The sequence below is a fragment of the Phyllostomus hastatus genome, unplaced genomic scaffold, assembly GCF_019186645.2.
Source record: "Phyllostomus hastatus isolate PE091 unplaced genomic scaffold, TTU_PhHast_1.1 phas_contig_159, whole genome shotgun sequence".
NCBI classification, from domain to species: Eukaryota; Metazoa; Chordata; class Mammalia; order Chiroptera; family Phyllostomidae; genus Phyllostomus; species Phyllostomus hastatus.
Genome location: NW_025333640.1, coordinates 16,667,760 through 16,692,487, shown reverse-complemented (window position 1 = coordinate 16,692,487; position 24,728 = coordinate 16,667,760). Strand labels below are relative to the sequence as shown.

The following is a 24,728-nucleotide window of genomic DNA, read 5'->3' as shown; positions in this document are numbered from 1 at the left end:
ACTAACATGTCACCTGATTCTAACTAGTCAAAAATGACCAGTTGCTACAATTGACTCTTGCTACAAACTCTAGCCCAAGTACCTTCAACTTAGGATCACCTAAAACGCGGCTCTGCATTCCCACACAGCTCACACTCACTGTCTAAACTGTGGGCACATGTATTTAAGGGACACTGAAATACGTCTTCAGTGTAAAGGAATCATAAGTAAAAACTGTTTGGGAGTCAGGACAGTGCAGGCAGAGCTGCTGGTGGGTTTCACTTGCCACCAGCCCCCCACTGGGAAGGCAGCAGTCGGGAAAGATGACATGCTTATCCCGACATGTGTATAAGCATTATCATTTTTTTTCTTTTTCTATTTTCTTTTTTCTTAATTAACTGTATTGGGATGGAACTGGTTAATAAGATCATATAGGTTTCAAGTACACAATTCTATGACACATGATCTATATGTGGCATTGTGCACCCACCACCCAAAGTCAAATCATCTTCTGTCAAATCATCATCTTATATTCGGCCCCCTTTACCCTTCACCACCTCCCCCACCTTCCCTGTGGAAACCACCATACTTGTCTGTGTCAATGAGTTTTTCCTTTTCTTTGTGCATTTATTTGTTGCCTTCAGTTTTATGTCCCACATGAGTGAGATCGTGGTTTTTAACTTTCTCACCTATTTCACTTAGCATAACTCTCAAGGCCCAGCCATCATTGTTTATAGTGCCATTTTTTACAGCGTCGTGCAAGAGGCCAGGAAATGCTGGTGAGTGGGGTAACCGCTAAGGTTGCAGAATCGTAATGTTTGGGCTCAAATTCAGGTCCCCCGTGGAGCAGTGAGATTTTGGACAAGCACCCCATCCTCTGAAAGCTTCAGCTCCTTCATGTACAGAACTGGGGTGACAGTACCTGCCTCATAAGACGGCTACCAGAAGCAGGCAGATTACCGCACAGGAAGCACTTATCAGAGTACGTAGGGCTTGGGGGGCTTGTGAAGTGTTTGCTGTTACCTCTTCATGGATGCTACAAAACCAGGTTTCGGAGGAGAAGGACAAAACAACAGAGCTATCGCTTACTCTCCCCAGACGGCTTCAATAAATACCAGTGACACTCACCAGAGATTTCCAGCCCTCACACCTGTGCACCTGCGCCACTGACAGCAAATGTTCTAAGTGAAGTGCAGCTTCACTTCTTCAAGAACAAGTGTGTTAGAAAGCGTCTGGCCTTGGTATTCATCTTCTCCTTACCAATTATGTCTTGGTTGTTTACTCTTCCTCTATATTTGGTATATGTTCTTTCAAGCCCTAGATGGAAGCCCCTAGATGATTAAGTTTCCTAAGTTACAACCTAAGAATAGTCCTAGATCATGCCCACCTATACCTCTTTGTAAAACCCACCCCTGGTTTCCCCATTCCTTCAGGCTCAGCCTCAGTCCCAGCTCGTGTGACCTCAGACCAGGCAACTGTCTCCCTGCTGAGCTCCCCACCCACCCACTCCGTCTCACCCACCCTTGGTGTCTGCACCCACGGGCACAGGCCTTTCCCAGGGGGAGGGGGGCGGTTGGAAGGCATCATCTAGTCGTCATTTTGCTGCTTGAAAAGTGGCCACCAAACTACAGACTGAAAAAGACTTCAGAAAGATACCACAATGGATGGACTTTATTCAGATCTGATTCAAATAAATAAACCACAAAAAATGGGGGGCGGGGGAGCATTTGAGATCTTGCTCCCCAGCATGCTGTCGATTTAGCTCAAATGAATTCTCATAAGAATTCTCCAAAAAAATATTCTGAGACAAGGAAATGGGAACATTTTCATGATACAAAGAGTTATTTTTTAAAGATTGATGACATTGTGGTTAGCTTAAGTCTATAAAAGTAAAGACACATTTCAAAATAGTTATAAATGAATTGATATGTCTGGATTTCCTCCAAAATAACCCATCTGGAGGTGAGACGGGGGGCAGAAAAGATGGAACATCATCGGCCACCGACTGGCCACGCTGGCCGGTGCCTGCATGGGGGCCCGTTATGCTACTCTCTCTAATTCGGGGGACTTTTGGAATTTGCCACAATACCATCTTGTTTGAGAGGGAAAAAACCCACTTCCGGCTGCCTAAAGAATCGAGACCATTTCTTTAAAACGACACGTTCACAAGTGAGGGGGACTGGCCTGCCTCTTCTCGGCGCGTCACCCTGACCCACAAACCGCGTGCCAGCCCTGCTGACCCCACCACAGCGTTCCAGCTGGGACCCTTCTCCTCTCTGTGCCCCTGCGGATGCTGCTCCTCCCGCCAGGAAAGCTGTCTCTCTACACCAGGGCACGCTTTTGTGACCTGGCTCCAAGGGCCGCTTCTCTGAGATGCTCCCCATCTCCCTGGAGCCGCCCCCCACCCACCCTCTGCAGTTCTGCAGCCCCTCGCCCACCCGGGTCTATGCTCTCAGGGACTTCAGCTGGGTTTTGTCATTGCTGATTCCCCTTCATTCTACCGCCCTCAAGAGAGTAGGGCTTCCTTCGGGGCAGCAGCTGTGTTTTACTCATTTCAATAAATACTCCCTACAATATACATGGAGAGTAATTATTTAATAACTGCTTTGGAAAACAGGAATTAAAGTCAAAGCAACAGTCAGCCACGGCAAACATGATGAACAAAGTAACAGGTCTGGGAAGTCACAGTCTGCACATCCTAGTACATTTATCCACTGTACGTGGGTCACTCTCCTTAAAAAATGAAGTATCATTTTTTCAAGAAACATATCCCACATCTTGTGAAGTACTATCAATAGTACTATCAATATTGAAAGAAGGAACTATGCTTGAACAGATGTGGACAGCTTATTTTTCTGTTTCTGAAAGACTATACATTAAAATAGGATATTTATACTACATTTGCATCTGATCTGGTATGGTTGTGGGAATATACATTTCGCTCTGTTAAAAAGACTTTATACTATATCTTATTTCATAAGGATAAAAATGTGAAAATACCCCATGTGAAATAATACAACTGAATCACACATGAAAGACATACAGCTACAGATGTGAAGTTATCACCAGCAAAAAACCGTGAACATTCACTTTATGTCAGGAAATAGCTGAAGTATTTTGAATTTCTAAACCATGTGAGATCGGTTAATGCAGAAGTAAGGCAATGCCGACACAGTGCGCTGTCACTAATGCTTCTCTGACACTTTAAGGACAGTACTTAGCCACTGCGTCATACATTGTGCACAAAGAGAAAGGAAACACCTACTAGTATAGAACTTCATTGGCTTCGTGTCTTTCGTATCTCACGGTTTCACACATTAACCTGTTGAAGAAAAAGGCATGAGTTAAACGCTTGTCATGAGAAAATATACTCACAGTTTAAAAACATAAATGAACCACATAGTCTACTAAGTTAAGAATACTTATAGTCTTGTCACAATCATTTACTGGCCTCAAGATGAATAGCTTTGCTGTTAACAAAATAAAATCTGATGCTATGAAAAAACGTTTTGTTAGATATTAACTTCACCAATTTACTTTATAGGGAACAAAACTGTATGTGTTTTTTATGCTTTGTAAATGACATTTGGACTATTCTCCAAGGTAAACAGAAAATGAGAAGGAACATTAGAAAAGAAAACCTACCAATTAAACAGTGATAATGTCATTCAGAGCTCAACATTAATGTTTCTTAATAGTATGGAATCTCAGACAAAAGTCGGCTTTTATTAACTCAATATTTTAATGACTAATGATTAAATAGAGGCTTTACAACTTTTGAAGAATTGTTATTTCAACTGATTCATCCCTGAGGAAAAAATTATGTAAGTTATGGAAAACATGAATACATTTTTAAATATTCAAAAGTACTTCAAGAACAGCATCTTCAAAAAGCATCCCATTCAGTCCAAATAAAATTTCCCAAAAATATAGAAATGCAAAGGTGAGTAGGATGATTATGTCACATCTTCTTGAGAAGGAAACAGTACAAAGAAGAAGGTGGCTTGGCTGTAAAAGTGAGTCTTTTCACAGCACCTCCGGTTTGGCCGATGGGGCTACTGGTCTCCAGTCTATGAGACACTGGGATCAGCCCCGACCCATTTTTCTTTCTTCTGTTTGCTAAACGCAATAAATACAATGTGATTTTCCCCTTGAACACAACCCCCTCGGGTCCTCTCTTTCCCTTGTTCTTTCCGCTGCCCCCACCCCGCTCTGCATGTCCCTCCTGCCCTCTCGATGCCTCGCTCCAGACGTCCAGGCTGAAGGTGGCAGCTCCAGGAGGCAGCATCTGATGCTGAATGCACATCATTCGACACACAGTTTCCTTTCATAGACTGAGTCCCACGAATTCTTTACAGACAAGGATGACAGACAGCAGTGCCTCTGCCTGGCTGGCTGCTGGAATGAAAGAAGGGTCCTTGCCCAACCTCCACTGCATCTCGTTCCCTCTCTTGCGCAAGACCCTGCCTCCCTGCCAGCTCACCTCCTCCTCCCGCACCGCCGTCCGTGTCTCCCTCTCTCCTGAATCACTGTCCGTAACACAGAAACACACCTTAGTACTGCCCGTGGTGTATGGGAGGGGACACCTCTCTCGATCCACATCCCACTCCAGCTCTCATCCACATTGTGCTTTTCCCATGACAGCAATTCCCCTTTCCGAGTTGTCTACACACCATCCCCACTTTCTCACCCTCTTCCCACTCCCACGCCATTTGGTTCCCGACTCCCAAAGCAAAGGCTCTAAAAAGTTAGCTGGTCCTCCGCACTGCCTAAATCCTTTCGGTCCTTACCTTAATTCTACTTCTCCACATCAGCTGATGACTCCTTTCTCCTGATAGCATGTTCTTGTCTAGGCTTCTGTCCCCAGTCTCCAGGTTTTTCTGATATAGTTTATTAGGCGCCTTTTCTGTCTCCTGTGGATTCTCCCCTCACCCATTCCGTCCCTCTACCTGACCTCTAAGGGTTGTAGCAGCCCTTCAACCCTCTTCACCTTTGCCCCGCGTCACCTCACCCAGTCTGCCATGTCCTGTTTAATCCATAAACCGATGACTTCTGCAGCAATGGCCCAGACCTAACCTCGCACTGTGGCATCCACTCATCTAAACGCCTGCTTCTGCAGCCTGTGACTGGGTAACGGCCACCATTTCATGCTCCAAATGTCTGAAACATATTTTGAACTTCTTCCCCTAAAATCTGCTTTCTCATGGTCACTACACAATTTTTTAGTCCAAACACCTGCAGTCCTCATCCTTGACTCCTCTCTTTTCTTCACACCCCATCGTCTGGGCAGCAAGTGTTACCACAATATAGCCTCCCAAACTGACCAAGTTCGCCATCTCCCCTGGGAAAACCTAGTGTGGGCCACGATTACCCCGCTGGTGACCCTCGCTCACCAGGACCACAACTGAAGACTCACACGTCTACCTTTGCTCACCTACGCTCCAGTCTCCACGCAACTTCCAGATAAACCTTTGCCAATGTTAGTTAACTCAGATCTCCTCCTACCTCCGGTCTTAATCTCCGCTGCCTTTGGAAGGAAACTCGAACTCCTTACCCTCGAACGCCAGGCGCCGTGCTCACTGTACTGCCGTTACTTAGTCTCTCGTACTCGGCACAGCACCTGCCTTCTCATACGTACACCACCCCTGTTCCCACAACAGAGCACCTGACACCCACCTACACTGCAAGACCTTTGCTCACCTGCCCAGCACCCATTCTCACCAGGCCCAACACAGGGACCTAACCCCCACAGTGGCAGCCGTCCGGTCCACTTCGATGCTGCACCACCACGGCCTGCGTCAGTGGCTAGCACACAGTCAGCACACAATCAAAGAATGTTGACCGGATAAATAAAGGTAACCAGTGCCATCAAAAAAAAGAAAAAAAGATAAAATCTTCTATATGACAATGTTCTAATGAATGAACAAAAAGCGCCAAAAGTTTTTTAATCCTAAAACATGGTTAGGGAATGTTTTATCAAAAGCATATTGATCTTTCCTGAATCCCTAAAGAGTACAGCAACACAATGAGGTTGTGGTGTGACATCTGAAGTGCCCATACAACATACACTCATCCGTAACGCTGAAGGACAGCTACATGCAGCCCAGCAGGCTCCTGTGTCCAACTCTGACTGGTCCCAGGCACTCTGAGCTTTCCACCAATTCTGGCCTCGACTCCTAACTCTAGCATCCCCTCCCCCTTCAGCCAATAGGTTGCTTCTGATCCGCATGGATTAAGGAAGTAAACATTAACAAAACAGAGTTGCGTTGGAAAATATATCGATTTTAAAGTAAAGATTTGAAAACCTTCACGTTGCACAGTGTAGGGCTGTACAGTGAGTAACACAGTCAATCAACGGCTCAGAATCACCGCCCGGCTTACGTGTGAACGGGCCACAGGAACACACACCGTGGACACTTTCCAGTACCAGCCCCTCCCCCCTCACGGTTGAAGACTAATGTTCTACTGCTTATTACCGAACAAACAGACTGAGAGCCTTGATTCAGAGCTGCTTTTTCCCCCCTAAATTGGAAAACTGTATTGTGTAGAAGTCTAACCTGTTCTTTTTAACCCTAGGGGTAAAACCTTTATTTTAAAAATTCAAAGAAAGTGTATCTACACATGATGTGTTTTTCTCAGACGTGGTCATTATTATAAAGCAGATTATCCAAATCATCAAGTTTATCTGGGCCTCTTTTGTGGTGGCTGTTCATCTGGGTAGTCCGCTCTTGCTCTGAAAATGAACCTAAGATAGTTTCAGCTGAGGTCTTCCATAAACAGGAGAAACAAACCACTTTGTAACACAAGCAGAATGACATAAACATCTGAGAGGCTCCTCCCTGTAAATTCACGCCAGCAAGCAGAACTCCAGAACCTCTCTAAGGTACAGACAGACTAAACTAGACCCTTTAGTTAGTCAGTTATTTCTAATCAAAATTTACCTTTGAAAGGCAGAAAATTGATAGTTGTAAAGCTGTTTAAGAGGTGGATGGAACTTCACTGTGTTAGTACCTCTGCTTTTATAATTTTAAACATTTTCATAAGTATTAAGGTTTTTCTTTTACTATTTCATAGAATTCCTATTGTCTAATTTTATAACCATATATGCTGTATATAAATTATATAGTCATTACATCTAAATATTATCCATGTGGCTTTATATGCACCAAGAACAAAGATTTATATTTGCACAGTTAATTTACTTACATATGAAGATTAACTGCCTTTGATTAAATAAACAGTTGGTGCTAATTTTTTTCTTCAAATAGTTGATATAAAAAAACAAAATAAAATGAAAGTTATACACTTTAAAATTATTCTTGCTTTAATTTCAGTCATCTTATAAATTCCCAGTGGTTTTGCCCTTTCTAATAAAACTTGACTAAATTTTTAAACACTTAACTTGCACAATCTACTTTAATTTAAATGATTTTCATTAAAAATTTAATTTTAGAAGTACTCAATCCTCTTGACACTTTTTTCAATTAACAACTAAATATGAAATTGACATGCTCACAAATTAATTAGTGTTCAAAGAGTAAAGGGGAAATTCATAGAAAAAAGTTATCCTTTCATAATTAAAAACTGCTGGTTTCACAACTAGTTAGGGCTGGAGGAAACAAAACCTCCCCACTACGTCTTACTTCCTCATGTAACCCACGTTCCCAGGGTCCTTTATTTTCTGTTCCAGTTAAGGTGAGAACCAAAAAAACCCCACTGGACTGCATGTTTTTGGTCGTTCAGTATGAAGTCAGAGAGCCATCAGGAAGGTTGCCGCTATACCATGTAAGTGATGCACCAGAAGGGGTAGGAAGTGGACCACAGAGAAACAGCTACGGTGCAAGCTCCATTTCCCAGACAGGGGCCTGACAATGTGATGCAATAAACACCACAAAGACCTAAGTCACATACTAAAATAATGGACCTAATCAGTCTTTGAGCAATTGAAATATTCTGGTTTCTTATGTATCTGAGTGCTGAAATGTACGGTTTTCTTTGCCAGGATGGCAAATAGCGAATGCTCCCTTTGGTGGGTTCACCAAGTGGTGTTTATCACTTTAGGTGACAGGGAGCAGGAAGAAGGATGGAGGAGAGAGGCTATCACTGTGGTTTAAATGTAAAAAAATTATTACCTGCATAAAACCGAATTCAATTGTATAGAATCTAGAAAGCCAATATAGGGGCTCCATGAGGCAGGGTTTTCGTAAGTAAGTTATCTTTGATCCTACTTCTTAACTACAATAAACGACTGTGTAAAATTCTAGCATCTTATGATAATTCATCTTAGAACGACTCACCGAAGCTGATGCTCTCTCAGGTTTGACAAGGCCTCCATGCCGTGTAAATAGGAATACACTATTTCCAGATCCTGTTTGGGGGAAAAAAAAAAAAGGATTGAAATCATCAGACTTGTCAGGAGAAGAAGCTTCTAAACTAAGTCACTATATTTACAATTTGCAGACTAAGTCAAAGACAGTTTTTTTTTAATAGAAGTTTTCTTAGGCATTAAAAATAAGTATTATTAAGAGAAAAGCTAAATTGTCCACATGCTGTTCATACAACTGCCTCTGGGATATAGACAAAAGCTATGAAAATATAAAATAAGCTGGCAAAAACTTATGAAAAGAAATCCTTCATAAATTGTTCTTTATTTATCACTTATTTCTGAATTTTACACTCAAATGCCAAGAGCAAAATTTTACCTTAATGTGTATGTATTTGCTAATATTGTGATTAAATCAAATAATTTTCTTAGACAATATAAAATTAACGTATGTTATTTCATGACTATACTTAAAAATTAGCCTGAATTTAATTTTTCTATTCATACCATGATATCTCTTATATGCCTAAATATTTAAGTTTAAATGTTTTCTCTAAAAAAAAAAGACATGGTTTGTTTTTCCAGATCATATTATAATATACAAAATAAAGATTCAGTTATTGAAAGTTCAGAACAGGTAAAAATTCAAAATCCTATTTATACATTCATATGACAAGCCAGTAAGGAATTTTAAGGCTCCAATAAATATCTAGGATTACCTGGTTTTTGATTGAGGAATATGAGTGGATATTTAGTTTTTCAAGATTGTTTTGGCTCTTTTGAATGCCTTGAATTTCCATATGAATTTTGGAATCAGCCTGTCAATCTCTGAAAAAAGGCTAGCAGGGTTTTAATAAGGATTGCACTGAATCTATAGATCAAACACAGTAGTACTGTCATCGTAACAACTTTAAGTCTCCCAATCTATGGCATGGGATATTTCTCCAATACTCAGGTCTTTAATTTCTTTCAACAAAGTTTTGTACTTTTCAGTGTACAAGGTTTGCAATACTTTGCTTAAGAGAGACACAAACTCTTCCCTTAAACATCGTTACCTATATCTGGATCTGTACGTGACTAATGTTAAGCCATAACATTTAAGCTAGTCATACCCTTGAACCTATGCCCCTGATACACGCAACAATATTTAAGAAAAGGGTTTGCATCTCTCAGATCAGTCACGACCTCCAGAGGGTCAAGCTTAATCCTCTCTTTTAATTAAGAAAAATGTCTGTAGCCTCAGGAATATCTTTCAAGACAATTCAAACTCCATGTGCCATTATAGTTCATATATTTTGGCGATAGATAGGGACAATGATTCATAGAATAATTAGATAAAGAATTCTAAACTTTCTTTTTTAATCCTCACCCAAGGACATTATGTCATTGCTTTCTAGAGAGAGAGAGGAAGGGAGAGAGAAAAGCATCATCTAGTTACCTCATGACGCACCTGGACCCCGACCTGAGGCTGAACCCGCAACCTAGGTATGCATCCTAACTGGGAATTGAACACATAATCCTTACATCATGGGATGATGCTCTGACCAACTGAGCCACACCAGCCAGCAAGATTTTGAAACTTTTAAAAGAGGGTATTATGAAGGATTTTGACCTGAAATATTTTTTGTAATAAAAATATTTCTTGTAATAAAAAATATTTTTAAAACAATATTAGAATGTGCTATGGGAGAAAATACCTCATTTATAATTCTAAATTTTCCCAATTTAAAATGTGTTAATATTAAAGATTATGAGTTTCCCCCTCAGGTGGTCAACTTTCAAATAAATTAATTTTATTCATCTGTACTGTTATTTCCCACGAGTCTTTTAATAGCTATTTAAAGACTGAAATTTCAAACTAGACCCTATAAATTCAGTACAAAATGAAAAAATAAAATAAAAACCTTTCCCACTATCTAATTAACAAAGTTCACGTTCTTGAGAAGCAGTCAGATGCCAATCACAATATTCTATTTGCATCTAGGGAGAGCCAATAAAAATATCCTAGTCAATGAGGAATTTTATTTAATGCTTATAATAAAATGTTCTTCTACATAACTCTGACGTTCACATTCTATTTTATTTATTATAAGTATGTGACTTACTTGCAGTCATTAATTAGTACAGACAGACTCCCATTTTTGAAGAGCTTATATTCCAAATCAAATATTAAAGTCGTACATTGTTTTCCCTTAAGCACCCTGGCCTGAGACTGACAATTCTTTTATCTGAGCAAACAGACAAGTCTATTCACATTCATTTAACACTCATCAGGCAAACAAATTTACATGACGAAAAAAGTACATTTGGGAAATTAGTAGAAACAAGTATAAGTTTTAAAGACTGGGGATGGGAGACGTCCAGAAGAACATGAGGGAACAAGAACTTGGGAGCTCAGAAACAGAAGGAGCTAAAGAACGGCATTAATCCTGAAGAGACAACAGACCTTGAAAGAGCCAAGTTTCTTTTTCAAACAAAGCAAGGAAAATCAAAGTAAAAAAGCATGTCCCTTGATCAGATGGCACTTTGATTACTTGTGCTCTAACACCATGGGGTTTTACACTCGCACAGGGTCACGCCGGGTGGTGATGTGTCGGTATTACCTGTGTCAGCTTAACTTTGTATAATTTGCATAATTATACAGCATATATCTGTGAATAGTAACTACCACCATTATATCGTTATCTTCAAATAATATATATAGTCATAACTTGCAAATTAAGCAAGATTAGTTATTAGTTCATTAGCACGTGGAGAATAAGGGCGTGTTGTCACCTACAAGTCACGGATAGCAGGTCAGGAAGCCAGCACTCTAAGGCTGAGTGTGGAGGAAAGAGACAGCATTTTGCCAGTACTGCATAACCAAATTTAAAAAGTAGTTTTTTCCATCTATATGTACATAACTGCAAAAAATAAATGTTCCCACCTCAAATAACCATGTTGCGGCAGGGACGGGAGCGGGGGCAGGGCATAACTTTGAATACGGCCACCCAAGCAAATACACAACCAGCAACCCTGTGCCACTGTTTCGTGTGAGTATCTTGGATATTTAACTAGACTATAAACTTCTTTAATGAATTCGACAATTATGTCCACTGTTTACGCTTAGAGTAAGTCACCTCGAAAGAAAACTGTTTTAAATGGTCTACGTCACAAAGAGCTTATGACCTAGGGGAGCAGACAACATTACTCTACGTGAATCAGTTATACAGAAGGCAGTATCATCCAGCCTGAAGCAGACGACTTTACAGACAGATTCTGTCTAATCCAAACATGACATCTCTTACGGTAAGAAACTGATGTGTACGCGGCACGGAACAAGTGGTAACTGTAATGTCTCACTGTGCACAATGGGCACGTGACCTTCACAGAGTGGGGAAAGGGAGAAGCAGCGAAGCTGTGGACGAGGCACCAGGAAACCTGTGCTCTCAGACTCCCAGGACGGACAGAACTGTGACTGGAGGTGAACAGTGAAATGCAAACTGAAGGCAGGAGGAGCCTGTGCTGAAGCCCCGGCAAGCCAAACCCTCCGTGGGCCAAGGACTGGGGACTGCAAGTGAGGCAAAGAGCAATGCAAGGCAAGAAAGGAGATATGATTTCTTCTCCTTCCCTAGGGGCAAGGCAGGCTGGGCAACTTTTGAAATAGGCAAATATGGCATTTTTAATTTTCTTATCAGTTTTCCTGCCCTCTCCCCAGGTGTCCAGCAGCCTCACAGCACCACAAACCTCATTTGGGGGCATCACGTCCTGGTCTGAAAGTAAAGGAAGGTGGTCTGAGCACAGATGCAGGTGTGAGTAACGGGTGGGGGCCTGTGAACCCGACACAGAGGAACTGTCCATCAGCGTTTGAGTGTCTATAGGCCAAACAAACCTCTGAGTGGCGTGAGATCTCAGACGGCACAACCCAGAGAGATGAAACAGATCGGCCAAGTACCCGTGCAAAGCACCCCACTCTGCCCGGGAACCAGCACCACCCTGCCCTGCCCCTAGGAGTCGCCCTTAACTGCCCCTCTTCCCCTTTCACTCAGATATCCCCACCTTCCTTTCCCCTTCAAGGCTGGCCTTTATTACAGCCACCTCTGAGTTGGTGTGGAACTGCCTTCGTGCAGCAAGAAAACAAAGAGGCAGAAGGGTGAGGTGCTGAGAAAGTCTCGCTCTTCAAATCAACCTGAAATCTGTCCACTTCAGTGAAAACTAGGTAAAACAGAAAAAGAGTTTTCTTTCAAGATAAACAGAGGAATGCATGGCCTTCGGGGAGTTATTTTCTTCTATCCCAATTTTTTTTTCTCTATACAAACAGGAGATATGCGCAGAGTGAAGTTACGTTCCAACGACCTTGGCCATAGAAAAAGAAAAACCAGCGGAGAGTTAAATCGCCCGAAGCGTCCAGTGTCCGCTTCTGTCAAGAAACTAGGATTCCCAAACTGAGAGCCTGACTTCCCCAACTGCACCTCCCAACACAAGTAAAATTCACATGCCTATTACTATTTTAAATAACCCTAAAAAAGGTGAGCTATTTTTCCCCAAATAATTCTCTAGCCTTGAATACAAACAGGAACACACTGCTCTCATCAGGAAGTAGTGTTTTTTTAGAACAATAAGCCTTTCCTGCTACCCTAGGAAGGACATCCTTCTTTCAAAAACAGATGCTATATGAAAGCAGATTAAAGTTATCAGAGACAATGGAGCCCAGCAGACGAAGATCCTGACAGGCCAGTGAAAATGCAGTCTTCTATGGAAAAGATTTTTTGGGGGTCCCAAATGTAAACTACGTGTGAAAGTCCAAAAGCATCCCCTATGTTATCTGGGAGAGGGATTGTTCACAATCTAATTAAACCTCTGGCCCAGAGTCTGTCAACTCCACCACACAAGTGTAACAGGAAAGAAGTCGGAGCGAAAGTTCTAGGCGCCCGGGGCTCTCTGGCTAATGTCTCCTCAGAGACTCATTCAGCATGCAGTAGGCCTCATACCAAACTTAGACCTCACTTAAAACCAGCTTTTAATTTCGCTTGTTCACCAGCACCGGGGTTCCGCTAGCAACGTACTGCAGGTGCTGGCAGGACCACTGGGGAGCGGAGAGGAGATGCGTTCCGCTCTCCCCACCACCGGAGATGCTGCGCCCCCTCCTCCCTTCCTCTGTGCTCTCTGCAAACAACGTACCGGCCCGTGAGAAAAAATATAGCTATTTTTGTCCTTTGAAATGAGTTTTGTTTTATATATGAAGTTATGTATTTAAACTATAATCCAAATTATGGTGGTCGACAGGTATAACGTTCAGGTTACACGATAAATTTTTAAAAAAAAAGATGATAGATTTCTTTAAAAAGATTGTATTGCAATTATCAAAGAAAGTAAGGCCAAGACTGGGCTACAATTAGCAGCTGTGATTGGGACTTCTGGCAAGATGGAGGAATAGGTGGACGCACCGTACCTCCTCGCACAACCAAGATTAGAACAACAATAAAATACAGTCAGCATAACACCCAGAACCGACAGGGGATTCATCTGAATGGAAGTCGGACAGCCAAGAAGTTGAAGTAGACCCGTACATCCAGACTGGTAGGAGACAACGAGCCGAGCGGGCGCGGGGCTGGCGCGGGCCGGCAACGCACGGAGGTCGGGGGAAATTTGGCGCGGAATGGGCGCTACAGCCATCGGGGCGCAGGAACGCAGCGGTGGACCCTGAGTACGCAAGCTGCGGCTGCCGGACCCAGTGGGGCAGCGATTGTGGACCAGGGCAGAGCTCGCAGCCCAGGAGCCCGGGGAAAGGTCTGGGCCCAGGAGAATTGAACTGCCGCCATTGATTCCCCCCCGCCCCGCCCCCGCCCCCCGCCCCGCCCCCGCCCCCGCCCCGCCCCCGCCCCCGCCCCGCCCCCGCCCCCACATATAACGTCACAATCTAGCGACTGGGGCGCCCAGCCCGGGTGTGAACACCTAAGGCTCCGCCCCCCACCTTAACAAGACCTACCAGTGGGGGGGGGGGGGAGAGACAGGGAAAGACATAAGACATGTGTGCAACAGAGCAGATCAGTCCCCCAGGACTCATCCTTTTGAGCGACCAAGAAATAGCCAATCTATCAGATGCACAGTTCAAAACGCTGGTGATCAGAAAGCTCACGGAATTGGTTGATTTTGGGCGCAATTTAGATGAAAGGATGCAGGTTACCATAAAAGAGATGCAGGAAGATACATGGAGGAGAGCCAATAGAGAAAGGAAGGAATCTGAGTCTCAAAACAATACAGTGGACCAGAAGGAAGATAGAATCAACCAAGCAGGAAAGCATGATGAAATAAAAATTAAAAAAAATCGAGGAGAGCCTTGGGAACATCCAGGACACCTTTAAACGTTCCAACATTCGAATTATAGGGGGTACCAGAAGGGGAGGAGCAACAAGTGGAAAAGTTATTTGAACAAATAATAAAGGAGAACTTCCCCAATCTGGCAAAGGAAACAGTCTTCCAAGAAATCCAAGAAGCTCAGAGAGCCCCCAAAGAAGTTGGACCCAAGAAGAAACACACCAAGGCACATCATAATTACATTAGCCAAGGTAAAAACGAAGGAGAGAATCCTAGAAGCAGCAAGAGATAAGGGGACAGTAACCTACAAAGGAGTTCCCATCAGACTGTCAGCTGATTTCTCCAAAGAGACTTTACAGGCAAGAAGGGGCTGGAAAGAAATATTCCAAGTCATGAAAGACAAGGACCTACATCCCAGATTGCTCTATCCAGCAAAGCTGTCATTTAGAATGGAAGGGAAGATAAAGTGCTTTTCAGATAAGGTCAAATTAAAGGAGTTCATCATCACCAAGCCTTTATTTTATGAAATGCTAAAGGGACTTATCTAAGAAAAGAAGATAAAGAAAAGACATGTATAGTAAAAGGACAGCAAACTCACAATTATTAACAATTACACCTAAAGTAAAACCAAAAGAAACTAAGCAAACAACTAGAACAGGAACAGAACCACAGAAATGGAGGGCACATGGAGGGCTAGCAACAGGGGGGGTGGGAGGAGGGGAGGGGGGGAAAGGTATAGAGAATAAGTAGCATAGAATGTAGGTTGAAAATAGATAGGGGGAGGGCAAGAATAGTACAGGAAAGGTAGAAGCTAAAGAACTCATAAGAATTGCACATGGAAGTGAACTAAAGGGGGGGGGGAACGTGGGTGGGAGAGGGGGTACAGGGTGGAGGGGAGGGAAGGGGGGAAAAGGGACAAATGTAATAGCATAATCAATAAATTAAAAAAAAAATTAGCAGCTGTGTGGAGGAGACCTAAGTGGTAGGTGCGTTTGGGTTTAAACATGAGGAGGAAGAGAAAGAATTATCTTAAGTAACAGCGATCTCAGGAGCAGGAACTATACTGACGCCAACTTCCCTCTCTTGGAGAGACAAAGTAACAGTAATACGAATTCATCTGTCTTGGCCAAGGGTCACTAGCAAAAATTAAGAGTTATGTCTTGAACATCATTGAAAAGGAGACTAAAGGCTAGAGCAGCCAAGGCCCAAACTCCTGTCTCCAGCCAATGGGGTGAGGAGGCAGGAAGGCGGGAAGCCTAGAAGCCTGCACGTTGTGTCTGTTGCCATGGCAGTTGCACTTGTAAGTTTTGTTGGGGACATCTTAATTATCCACACTGCAACACGGAAAACAACTACCCTAAGAAGGATAATGGGAAGAAGATGAGCTCTGGTGTCAAACGGAGCACAGCTGACGTCCTCATGCCCAGTACTTACTGAGATGTGTGGGCCTGGTTTCGTTCCAGAGGCCGTGTTCTCAAATCACGGCGAGCAGTGTACTGGGCTGGGCCCTGTGGCCAAAGTGATATCGCGTTTCACAACAACATGTGGCCCATACAGACCCTCGAAAAATGGTAGCTGATCTCATTATCTGTGAAATCCGAATACCAGGGCACAGTAATACCAAGAATATAAACTTAAAATATTCCTGACATTTACATACATGAGAATTTCTACAGATAGATTTTCATATGTGAATATCTCTATCCAACAAATACTGGAATGAATTACTTATATAATACAATGAAGAGCCCCTAAATTGTCTGCTTTATCAATCCAGATTTTTTATATGCAGTTTGGTGGGCAGAGGGGGCCTGTGGCCTCTGGAGCACCCACCCATCAGCACTGCTTCAAGCACATCACGTCAAACCACCTGCTTGCCAGGCTCCCCAGGCGGGCTTCTGAATAAAGCCCAAGCACCAACAATCTCTTGCATCCCTTTCTGACAAATGGCCAGCAATCTTTGGGTCCAGCCTAACACAAGTCCTTCAAAACACTCTCCCCTGGCGAAGAAAGGCCCTCCTCCAAGTCTCCACTGGCAGAGATGGCTTCCTTTCCGAGCCAAGAAGTTCTTACCTCCTGTCCACCATTTGTCCCTTCCCTGTGCTCCATGTGGTCCCTTTACTTTCAGGGGTTTACATTTTCTATCCTCTCCCAGGGAATAAACAGTCTGAACAAAGTTACTCTGTTTTCTTTTACCCCTCTTTCTCATCTCTGCATCTAGTAGCAGACAGGGAATGTGCTGGATGCCAAAAGAGAGAAGGGCAGCATTTCTGCAGGCCGGTGGTATGCACAATTGAAACCTCCTGAGAATAACAGTGAAAAAAAGGAAGGGAGGAAATTTGCTTTCAGTCTTGGTGTTCAGCACTGTGCAAAGAAACTCGTACCTGCAGAGAGTGAGACAATTTTATAAACGGCCACAAGGGGGCAGAGCAGACCAACAGTCCTCTTTTAGCCCTAGCAAACTGGAGTCCTTGGCTCTCACAGGTGCGTTTCCATTAAACACACTTAAGAGATTTGGGTCTTCAAAAGTGTTCTTTTCCATCATCTCAGAGAATATGATGAGTCCTTTCCCCTCACGCCCCTAATGAACGGGGACACGAGAGGGCAGATAAGTCTATCAGCACCTCCATTAAAATTTCATTTCCATCGTCCCTAGCAAGGAAAAACCTTATCTTAAACCAGCCTCCATACCCCACACCTCTTGGGCAAACACCAGAGCACAGAAAACGTCAAATCCCTACCCTGCTGAGGTGTCTGTGCCCGTCGAGTCCCTCAGGCCCTAGAGAGCTACACCATCGCACACTGCAGGAAAAGGCTGGGTAAAAACAGACCCATGGGGGAGTGTCATGATTTTCACTAATATTCTCAAATATGTCATTTCAGTCCTAAATCATATGACAGCAGCTCCTGAGCTTACTAATTTACACCAAAAGGGGGAAAAGCCCCAGAGCTGTGACTTCATTCAAATTCACGTGCCAAACCCAGGAAAACCCGGTGACTGTGTTACTTGTCATTTACAACACAGCCGGGATGTGCCTCTTTGGCCTCAGGCGCGCGAGCATTACCAGACAGAGATACGGAATTCCAGAAGGAAAAGGCACAGGCTCCAGCTATTCCGGTTGTCTAAGACCTCCTTGGGAGTCTTCCACCAAAAAAAAGGGCATTCTTTCTACCTTTTTAAAAAGGGAGTGTTGAGCCTGTGCAAAAGTAAATTATAAAGTAATTACCCCTTAAATTAAACACAAAAATTACAAAGTGGACATCAGAATTAAGCCCTCGGCCCCTGCTTCCTCCACTTCAAGTTGGGGTGCGGGGGGCCTGAGGCGATCCGGGTTCAGGGAAGGTGAGCTGAAGAAGGTAGAAAGGACTGCGTAAACTCTACAGGAGAGGGGAGGTGCTGCACGTAATCCTCACTCTCAAAGAGTTTCTCTCTTACAGAAGAAAACCCAGGAGTTCGATGAGAGCCGCGGGGAAGACCTTACAAGGCAGTTCTTAACGATTCCTGAGCAAGCAGTGTTATCTTTAGCAACTTAGAACGCGTCTTACGTCCGGTGTTCAGGCTCCCCTCCCGGGGAAACCACCACCTAAGCTGATCACCTTCACTTGCAAACACTAAAATGTCTCCGAAAAGTCAGCACTTCAGTTGTAACTAAAAACTGGCCCTGTGCACAAATAAGAAAAATATCAAGTGTCTAAATCAGTCCACAATTCCTGTTTTTGAGAGTCAGGGTAAGGATTTCCCCTTCAGAACAATGCATTATCACGGAGCCTACAGACAGCTTCCCACAATTCACATCTCTTAGGAAGCAAGAACAAAATGTCTTCATTATAAAGTCACAAATTTATTATAAACTCTTGGATTAGAAAATCCATACTCAAATTTTAATCTCATGTGTAAAGATTAACTCACTACAAAATTATTTGCAGTAAATTTAATGCTAGCCTTGTTTTTCCTCTCTAATAACAAACTAGCAGGCGGGCAGTGAGTACATTTTAAGTTAACATTTAAACATTTGACTAAAAACATACACACACACACTGCCCTAATGAAATGATTCTTGAACTTTCCTTCATTTCAATATAAAAAAAGTAGCCAAACATACTCCCTCCCTTTGGCTTGGTGTTCAGCTCATTTCCCATAGCTGGTGTGGTGCAGGGTACACCTGGTACAGGTCCTGCTGAGTTGGGATGGGTGCAGGGCGCTGCCATACACTCCCCGCAACTCAGTCTCTACAGCAAGGCCCCCCCACCCCGCCCGAGTCTACACAGCTCATTCTCGGGATGCCTCAGCTTTCAAACACCGACCCAGTTCCAGAGGCTCCCTTAACAGTTCTCGTGTTGAGCCATTCACTGCACAAATGCCCACACTCCTCCGAGGTGGAGGTCACCGTCCTAACCCAACAGGGGCAAAGCAGAGCAGGTTACTGGGGACATGGACTCCTTCTTGCCTCTCGGTAAAAAGGAAGTGATTCTGAATAGAAGCAGGTTTTAAATAGAGAACACTTCATTGTTGTCATTTTTCTATGATCCAAGACAAAAATAATAGGACATCTGTTTTCCCCATCTTGAATGTTTTACCAAAGACTCCACCACCAAGGGTATTATTCTCAAACTTTTCTATTTCTCTAGAGGATGAAGCAAATGAAAATATTCTACCATGAGTAATTAAAGCCTTCCAACTTTGTCAGAAATGAACTAAATGCTAAAGAAACTGTTCAAAATTTATCTCATTCAGATCTGTCATAAAAGATGAGGTGGAAGACAAGAAAGGAGGTTGAACTGTACAAACAGATAAATACTTGGGGGGAAGGTGGGCAGTGATAGAAAAAGTGTGTTATCAGACTGTAGAGAAGCAGAGAACACACACACACACACACACACACACACTCTAATCGATGCTCCGCTGGGAAGAATAGCAGGTCATAGTTGCTGAAGCAGTCCACCTTTCAATCCTTTGAAGCTAAAACAGAACCCCTTTACTTACCCACTATAACTATATCTGCCTCCCAGAATTGCACAGGATGCACGGTGCATGCAGGACAGCTTACATGAGTGCATGTGTGTATGAGATTCATGTACTGCAGGCCATGGCATTCACAAATACCTTGCCCTTTGTAACAGCAGCACTTTCACACACACACACACACACACACACACACACACACACACACACACAGCCCCTGAAGCCCTCAGCATCATTACCGAGAATCTCCAGAAATCCAGAATGCAAAGAGCCCTTGTGTGGTGACAGTGAGCATCCTGTGAAGGCAGCTGCTGTCTAGAAGCCGTCGCAACCGTTCAGGGAGATGGGTAGGACCAGTGGGAAGAGGGTTCCCACACCAGTTTCCCTAAAATACGTGTTTATCACTTAAAATACGTGTCACTTCAGAGCCAGGCTTTAGAAAGGGCTGATGGATTTGTGTATCAGCGACTGCAACCTAGAACTGGAGACTCTTTATAGGAAGAAGGAAAGAAGGTTGTGAAATTTCCTTTTCCTGGTAAAGGACAAATTTCAAAGAAACCTAAAGTGAAGGGTTTCCACACATCAGTCCACAGGAAAATGTCCACCAGTGACACGGCAAAACGAAAAACAAAGACAAGTGGTGAGATTCCTGACCAGCCCAATGCATCCTTAACTTAGGAATGAAAACCAGTTTGCTTGTGGTCTCCTCTTACATCATTCTTTGGAATTACACTGACACCAGATGATAGTAGTTCCTTGTTTTGTCTCATATCATTAATAGAAAAAATTTTTAAACTGTCCATATTATAATTGTATCCTAATTTTTGAGTGGTGGCCAGGGAGGTCAGTGGTCTATTTTGATGAAATCCAAAAAACTGGGACACCTGCTCAGGCAATCCATTAATGCAGGGATGCAAGGGGGCAGAAATGTCTACAAGTTTCCAAAATTATTCACCTCTTACTTCCAGCTCTGTTCTCAAAACTTCTAGGTATTTTTGATGCTTTCCAAAAGAGATTTGTCAATAAATTTTAATTAAAGAAATCTCTAACACTGGAAACTTCTGGAGGAATTCTGGGCCTTGGCAAAGAATGTAAATTTTGCAGAAAATGTGGCAAGATGTTTTGGGCCAGGCATATAATCAGCTCGAGCCCTGCCAGGCAACTCCCCTGTGAATTACTTGCTTTCCAGGGCACTGGGCTTAGAGCACAAGTCAACTGAACCACACTGCCTGAGTTCAAATCCCAGCTCTGCCATTTACGAGATCTGCATCCTGGACAAGTCACTCAGCCTCCCCTGCAGCTGTTTGTTCAACTGTAAAATGGAGATAAGAACAGTTCTAAGTCCAGATGGGCCAAGTGCTTAGAAAGGTGGCCTGGTTCACGGCAGGCACTTTCTAAAGTCCTGGCTACCATTATTATTACAAAAGGGTGCTGTGGGGTGGAGGGGACCTCAGCAATCCTCTGGCCAGAATGTGTCAGGTGGCTGAGATTTCCTGGCAACATACTTAGAATCGCATTTTAGTGTTTCAGTTTTGTTTTCTTACCGAGATAACTTCTGGCTTTAAAGTAAAATACAATGCTGTAATAATGGATAGCTTAAGAAATAAAGAATGGCAAGATTTGGAAAGTAACAGAGAATCTTAAACATGCCTCATTTTTTTTTCAGAATTTTTTTTAAAGATTTTATTTATTTTTAGAGAGGGAAGGGAGGGGGAGAGGGAGAGAGAGAGAAAGACATCAATGTGTGGTTGCGGGGGGCCATGGCCTGCAACCCAGACATGTGCCCTGACTGGGAATCGAACCTGCGACACTTTGGTTCGCAGCCCAAGCTCAATCGACTGAGCTACGCCAGCCAGGGCCACACCTCATATTTTTAATACAAATGAAGACGTCTACTGAGTCCCGAATTTCAACAGAGATTGGGGATAGGGAGGGTACGAACTGTTCGGTGGTCACCCCTTCCCTCCCCCCACACGTCACAGGAAAGTCCGACACACCAACACTTGCTCTGTGCTAGGATGTCATCTTGGAGACACGACATTGGTACACCACCATTCTGTCCCTCAAAGAAACTCAGTCTGTTAGGGTAGATACAACGTCCTCCCTAATAGCTATACTGCAGGATAGAAATTCAAGGTCACAGGCATCAGAAGACAAGGTTTCCTACTCCCAAGTTCAACAACACAAGTGCCTTCTGCCACTCCACCGCTGCTACCAGCCGGTATCAGAACTTCTAAATCATACCAGGTCTATTCTTCTCCTTGCAAACTCCAGAAGAAGCAAATTAGTTACACCAGAAATCATAAACACCTCTTACCTTTCTTCCCTTTGGCAAGCCATTATTCAATATCTACTACCCACAAGGAAATGTAATTAGATCCTATATTTAACACCAAGTCCTCTTAGGAAAATAGTGTCATTTCCAAAGTGTATTTTTATCGAGTTACTTAAACTTATTAGAGCTCAATAATAAAATATACGGAAAGGGCTTCTGACAAAAGGTACAAATAAACTCGCTTGCCTCGGGGGCTGAAACCAGACTCGGCTATACTCGAATACGTGTGTGGGATCTGGCCGTCCACTGCCTGCACCGAGTCTGCTATCAAAGCCACAGGTGAACTCTGGAACTCTGGAACTCTGGGGAAAAGGAAGCAAAAGGGAAGGAAGAGGAAACAATCTCTTCCTCTCTATTCACCAGTCATTCACCGGTATGGACAGTGATGTTATTCCTGTTAAATGTATGCATAAGCCGTGTCACTTTAAGAATATCTGTAAGCACATTCTTTTGAATATTGTCACTAGTAGTCATTCTGGGAGATCTGGCTTTTGAAAACATCCAACACTCGCCCAGAACTAAGACTAGTGAATGAGTTGGTTATTCAAGCCCAATTAGGCTCAAAAAATAATATGCAATTATAGGAAGTGAAGAGGTAACTTCTTTGTGGTATTATTCACTAAGCAACTCTGATAACTTACACCGGGATACAATCTATAAAATGTTTTGATCCAACAGCATGTTTACTTGGAAACATGACAAATTTGAAGGATAATACTTAGCTAGATATATAAGCCCTGACTTATGTTAAACTTCATTTCATTACAGCTGATCCTCATCTTAGTAGAAAAACATTAGTAAATCAAAATGAAATGACAGATAATTACGGAACCAAAGCTGCTACTCCACACTACTTGTGTTTCTGTGTCCTTTAATCCTCGAATATACGGCAGGTAAATGCACCCTGTGATGCCTCCTGTTCTTCCAGAACCCAGGCATCGTTTCACTCATGAGAGAGAAAACCAGATGCCACGGATGCGGTCCACACGCAGCCTTTGCAAACCCCTGCTTCGCCGCGTCAGTGAGGACTCCAACAAGCACACACAGATATGGCCCAAGGAAACTAATTAACCTGTGGGGAGAAGATTCGGTGCAAACACAGACCAGTGAACTCTTCTTTACACCCTCCCCCGAAAACAGAAACTGATGCTGCCTTTAGTATTAGTACCCTAAGCAAAAATTAAAGTTTTACAAATTAAAGAACAGGGAAAAAAAGACAGACGGAGAACTTTTTCTTCTTTATCACCTTTTCGCATGCCTTTTCTGATATCAGTCATTTGAGCGTACAGATTTATGCATGAACTAATAACACACACCCAGATGTTTAAACTATTAACATTGTGTTCTCTGTACCCTTTTCAATTCTCTTCTTAGAAATGAACAAGATTTCTGCCTTGGAAAATCTTTACTTGACCCCTTCCTAAAACCTCTATAGCAAGAGCTGTATTTCTTGGCCAAGATTCTGGAATGATAGGTTCACCCCTCTTGTCCATTTTCTCAGCTATCCAGTTATTGTATAACTTTTTGGAATCTGATCTTTGCCCTGATGCACTAGTATACAAAACAGAACGGAAAAAAAAAATCCCTGCCCTTGCAGATACTAAAGTCTAGCAGATATCACCTCAGTGGGATTAAGTACAGAAACTGTCTGACAGTAATAAGCAATGAGAAGATAAAGCACCCAAGGGAAGGGGAGCACGCACGGAGTGTGAAGAAAGGAGGCTAGCGCGGACCACTCCCTCCCCAGGTCCTCGGTCTCCACCCAGGGCTCACTCAGCAGGGTGTGCGCCAGGGGAGCAGCCCAAGTCTGACCTTGAGCCTCGCTCTTCTTCTTAAGGATCCTTTCACTTAGAATCACGTCTATTCTCCGCCTATTGTTACACGCGCCTTTTCTTACAAACTAGTGCAATCACCAGCTGATGAGCTTCCATTTGAGGCTGCTAGAGGAACACTTACAATGGTAACTAAAATTCACTCCAAAATTCACTAGAAATCCCCCCCCCAAAAAGACTTCTCTTCTTCTACCACTGGCACCAGCGCCCTAGTGAAAACCCTAGGAGTCATCTCCAACTTATAGGTGCTACTGATAGCAGCTCTTCTCTCTTTTTTCATACATTTAATCCGCTTTTTAAAAATCCCGTTCTGTCTCCTGTCCTATTTTATCATTCCATTTTCAATAGCATGAACACTTTCAGGGTTTTCTTCTTTGGTATGATGCATAACACCAGCAAAATAAGGAATCCCAAACAGTTTTTGGGCTGTCCTCTCAGCTAGTGAAAAACCTTTGGGGGTCTCGAAAGCACCCAGGGCGGGCTGAGGCCTGCCCCCAAAGCCCCAGCCCGGCCCACTCCCAAGTCTCCCTGCTCCGGTCTGCACCAGCAAGGCTGCTCTGCCTCCCCCGCACGCGCTGCCTCCTGCCTTGCACGCATCCATCCCCGCGGGCCGCTCAGCTTGCATCCTGGGGGAAGCCCGTTCACACCCCCCTCCCCAGGCCTTCCCTCCCTCTGATCGCCTGGACATTTATTAGGGCATCATTCATAAGGAACTGATTATATGTTCATTTTTATTGCTGGTATTCTTTAATATGTATGTGAAGTATCTGTGGGAACAAGTCAATAAAGGCAATACTCAATAAAGACCATATGCTCCCAGAGAGGGACCACATTTGTGCTGACTTCAGGATAACAGTTGCACCAGAAAGAATGAAAACTCTGTATACCATGCGGCCCATTCTAAATGTTCTATTTGAGGCAGCCTCACTTTACATGAGACTTTTATAATAAGTCATCATTTAATTAATATCCAAATACCTTGAGAGCCAGTTGAACAAA

At 43.3% G+C, this 24,728-nt stretch overlaps 1 protein-coding gene across 6 annotated transcripts in view; it reads right to left on the bottom strand.

The window, feature by feature from the left end:
* The window catches only part of RAPGEF2 (Rap guanine nucleotide exchange factor 2), a 220,847-nt gene that overhangs the window by 142,865 nt on the left and 53,254 nt on the right, over window positions 1-24,728 (bottom strand). For all 6 annotated transcript variants that reach the window (XM_045830833.1, XM_045830836.1, XM_045830837.1 and 3 more), the window contains exons 2-3: window positions 8,277-8,347; window positions 3,245-3,301 (exon numbers count right to left, since the gene is read on the bottom strand). In XM_045830833.1, coding sequence (XP_045686789.1) covers window positions 3,245-3,301; window positions 8,277-8,347 — 128 coding nt within the window. The remainder of the gene's footprint in view (window positions 1-3,244; window positions 3,302-8,276; window positions 8,348-24,728) is intronic.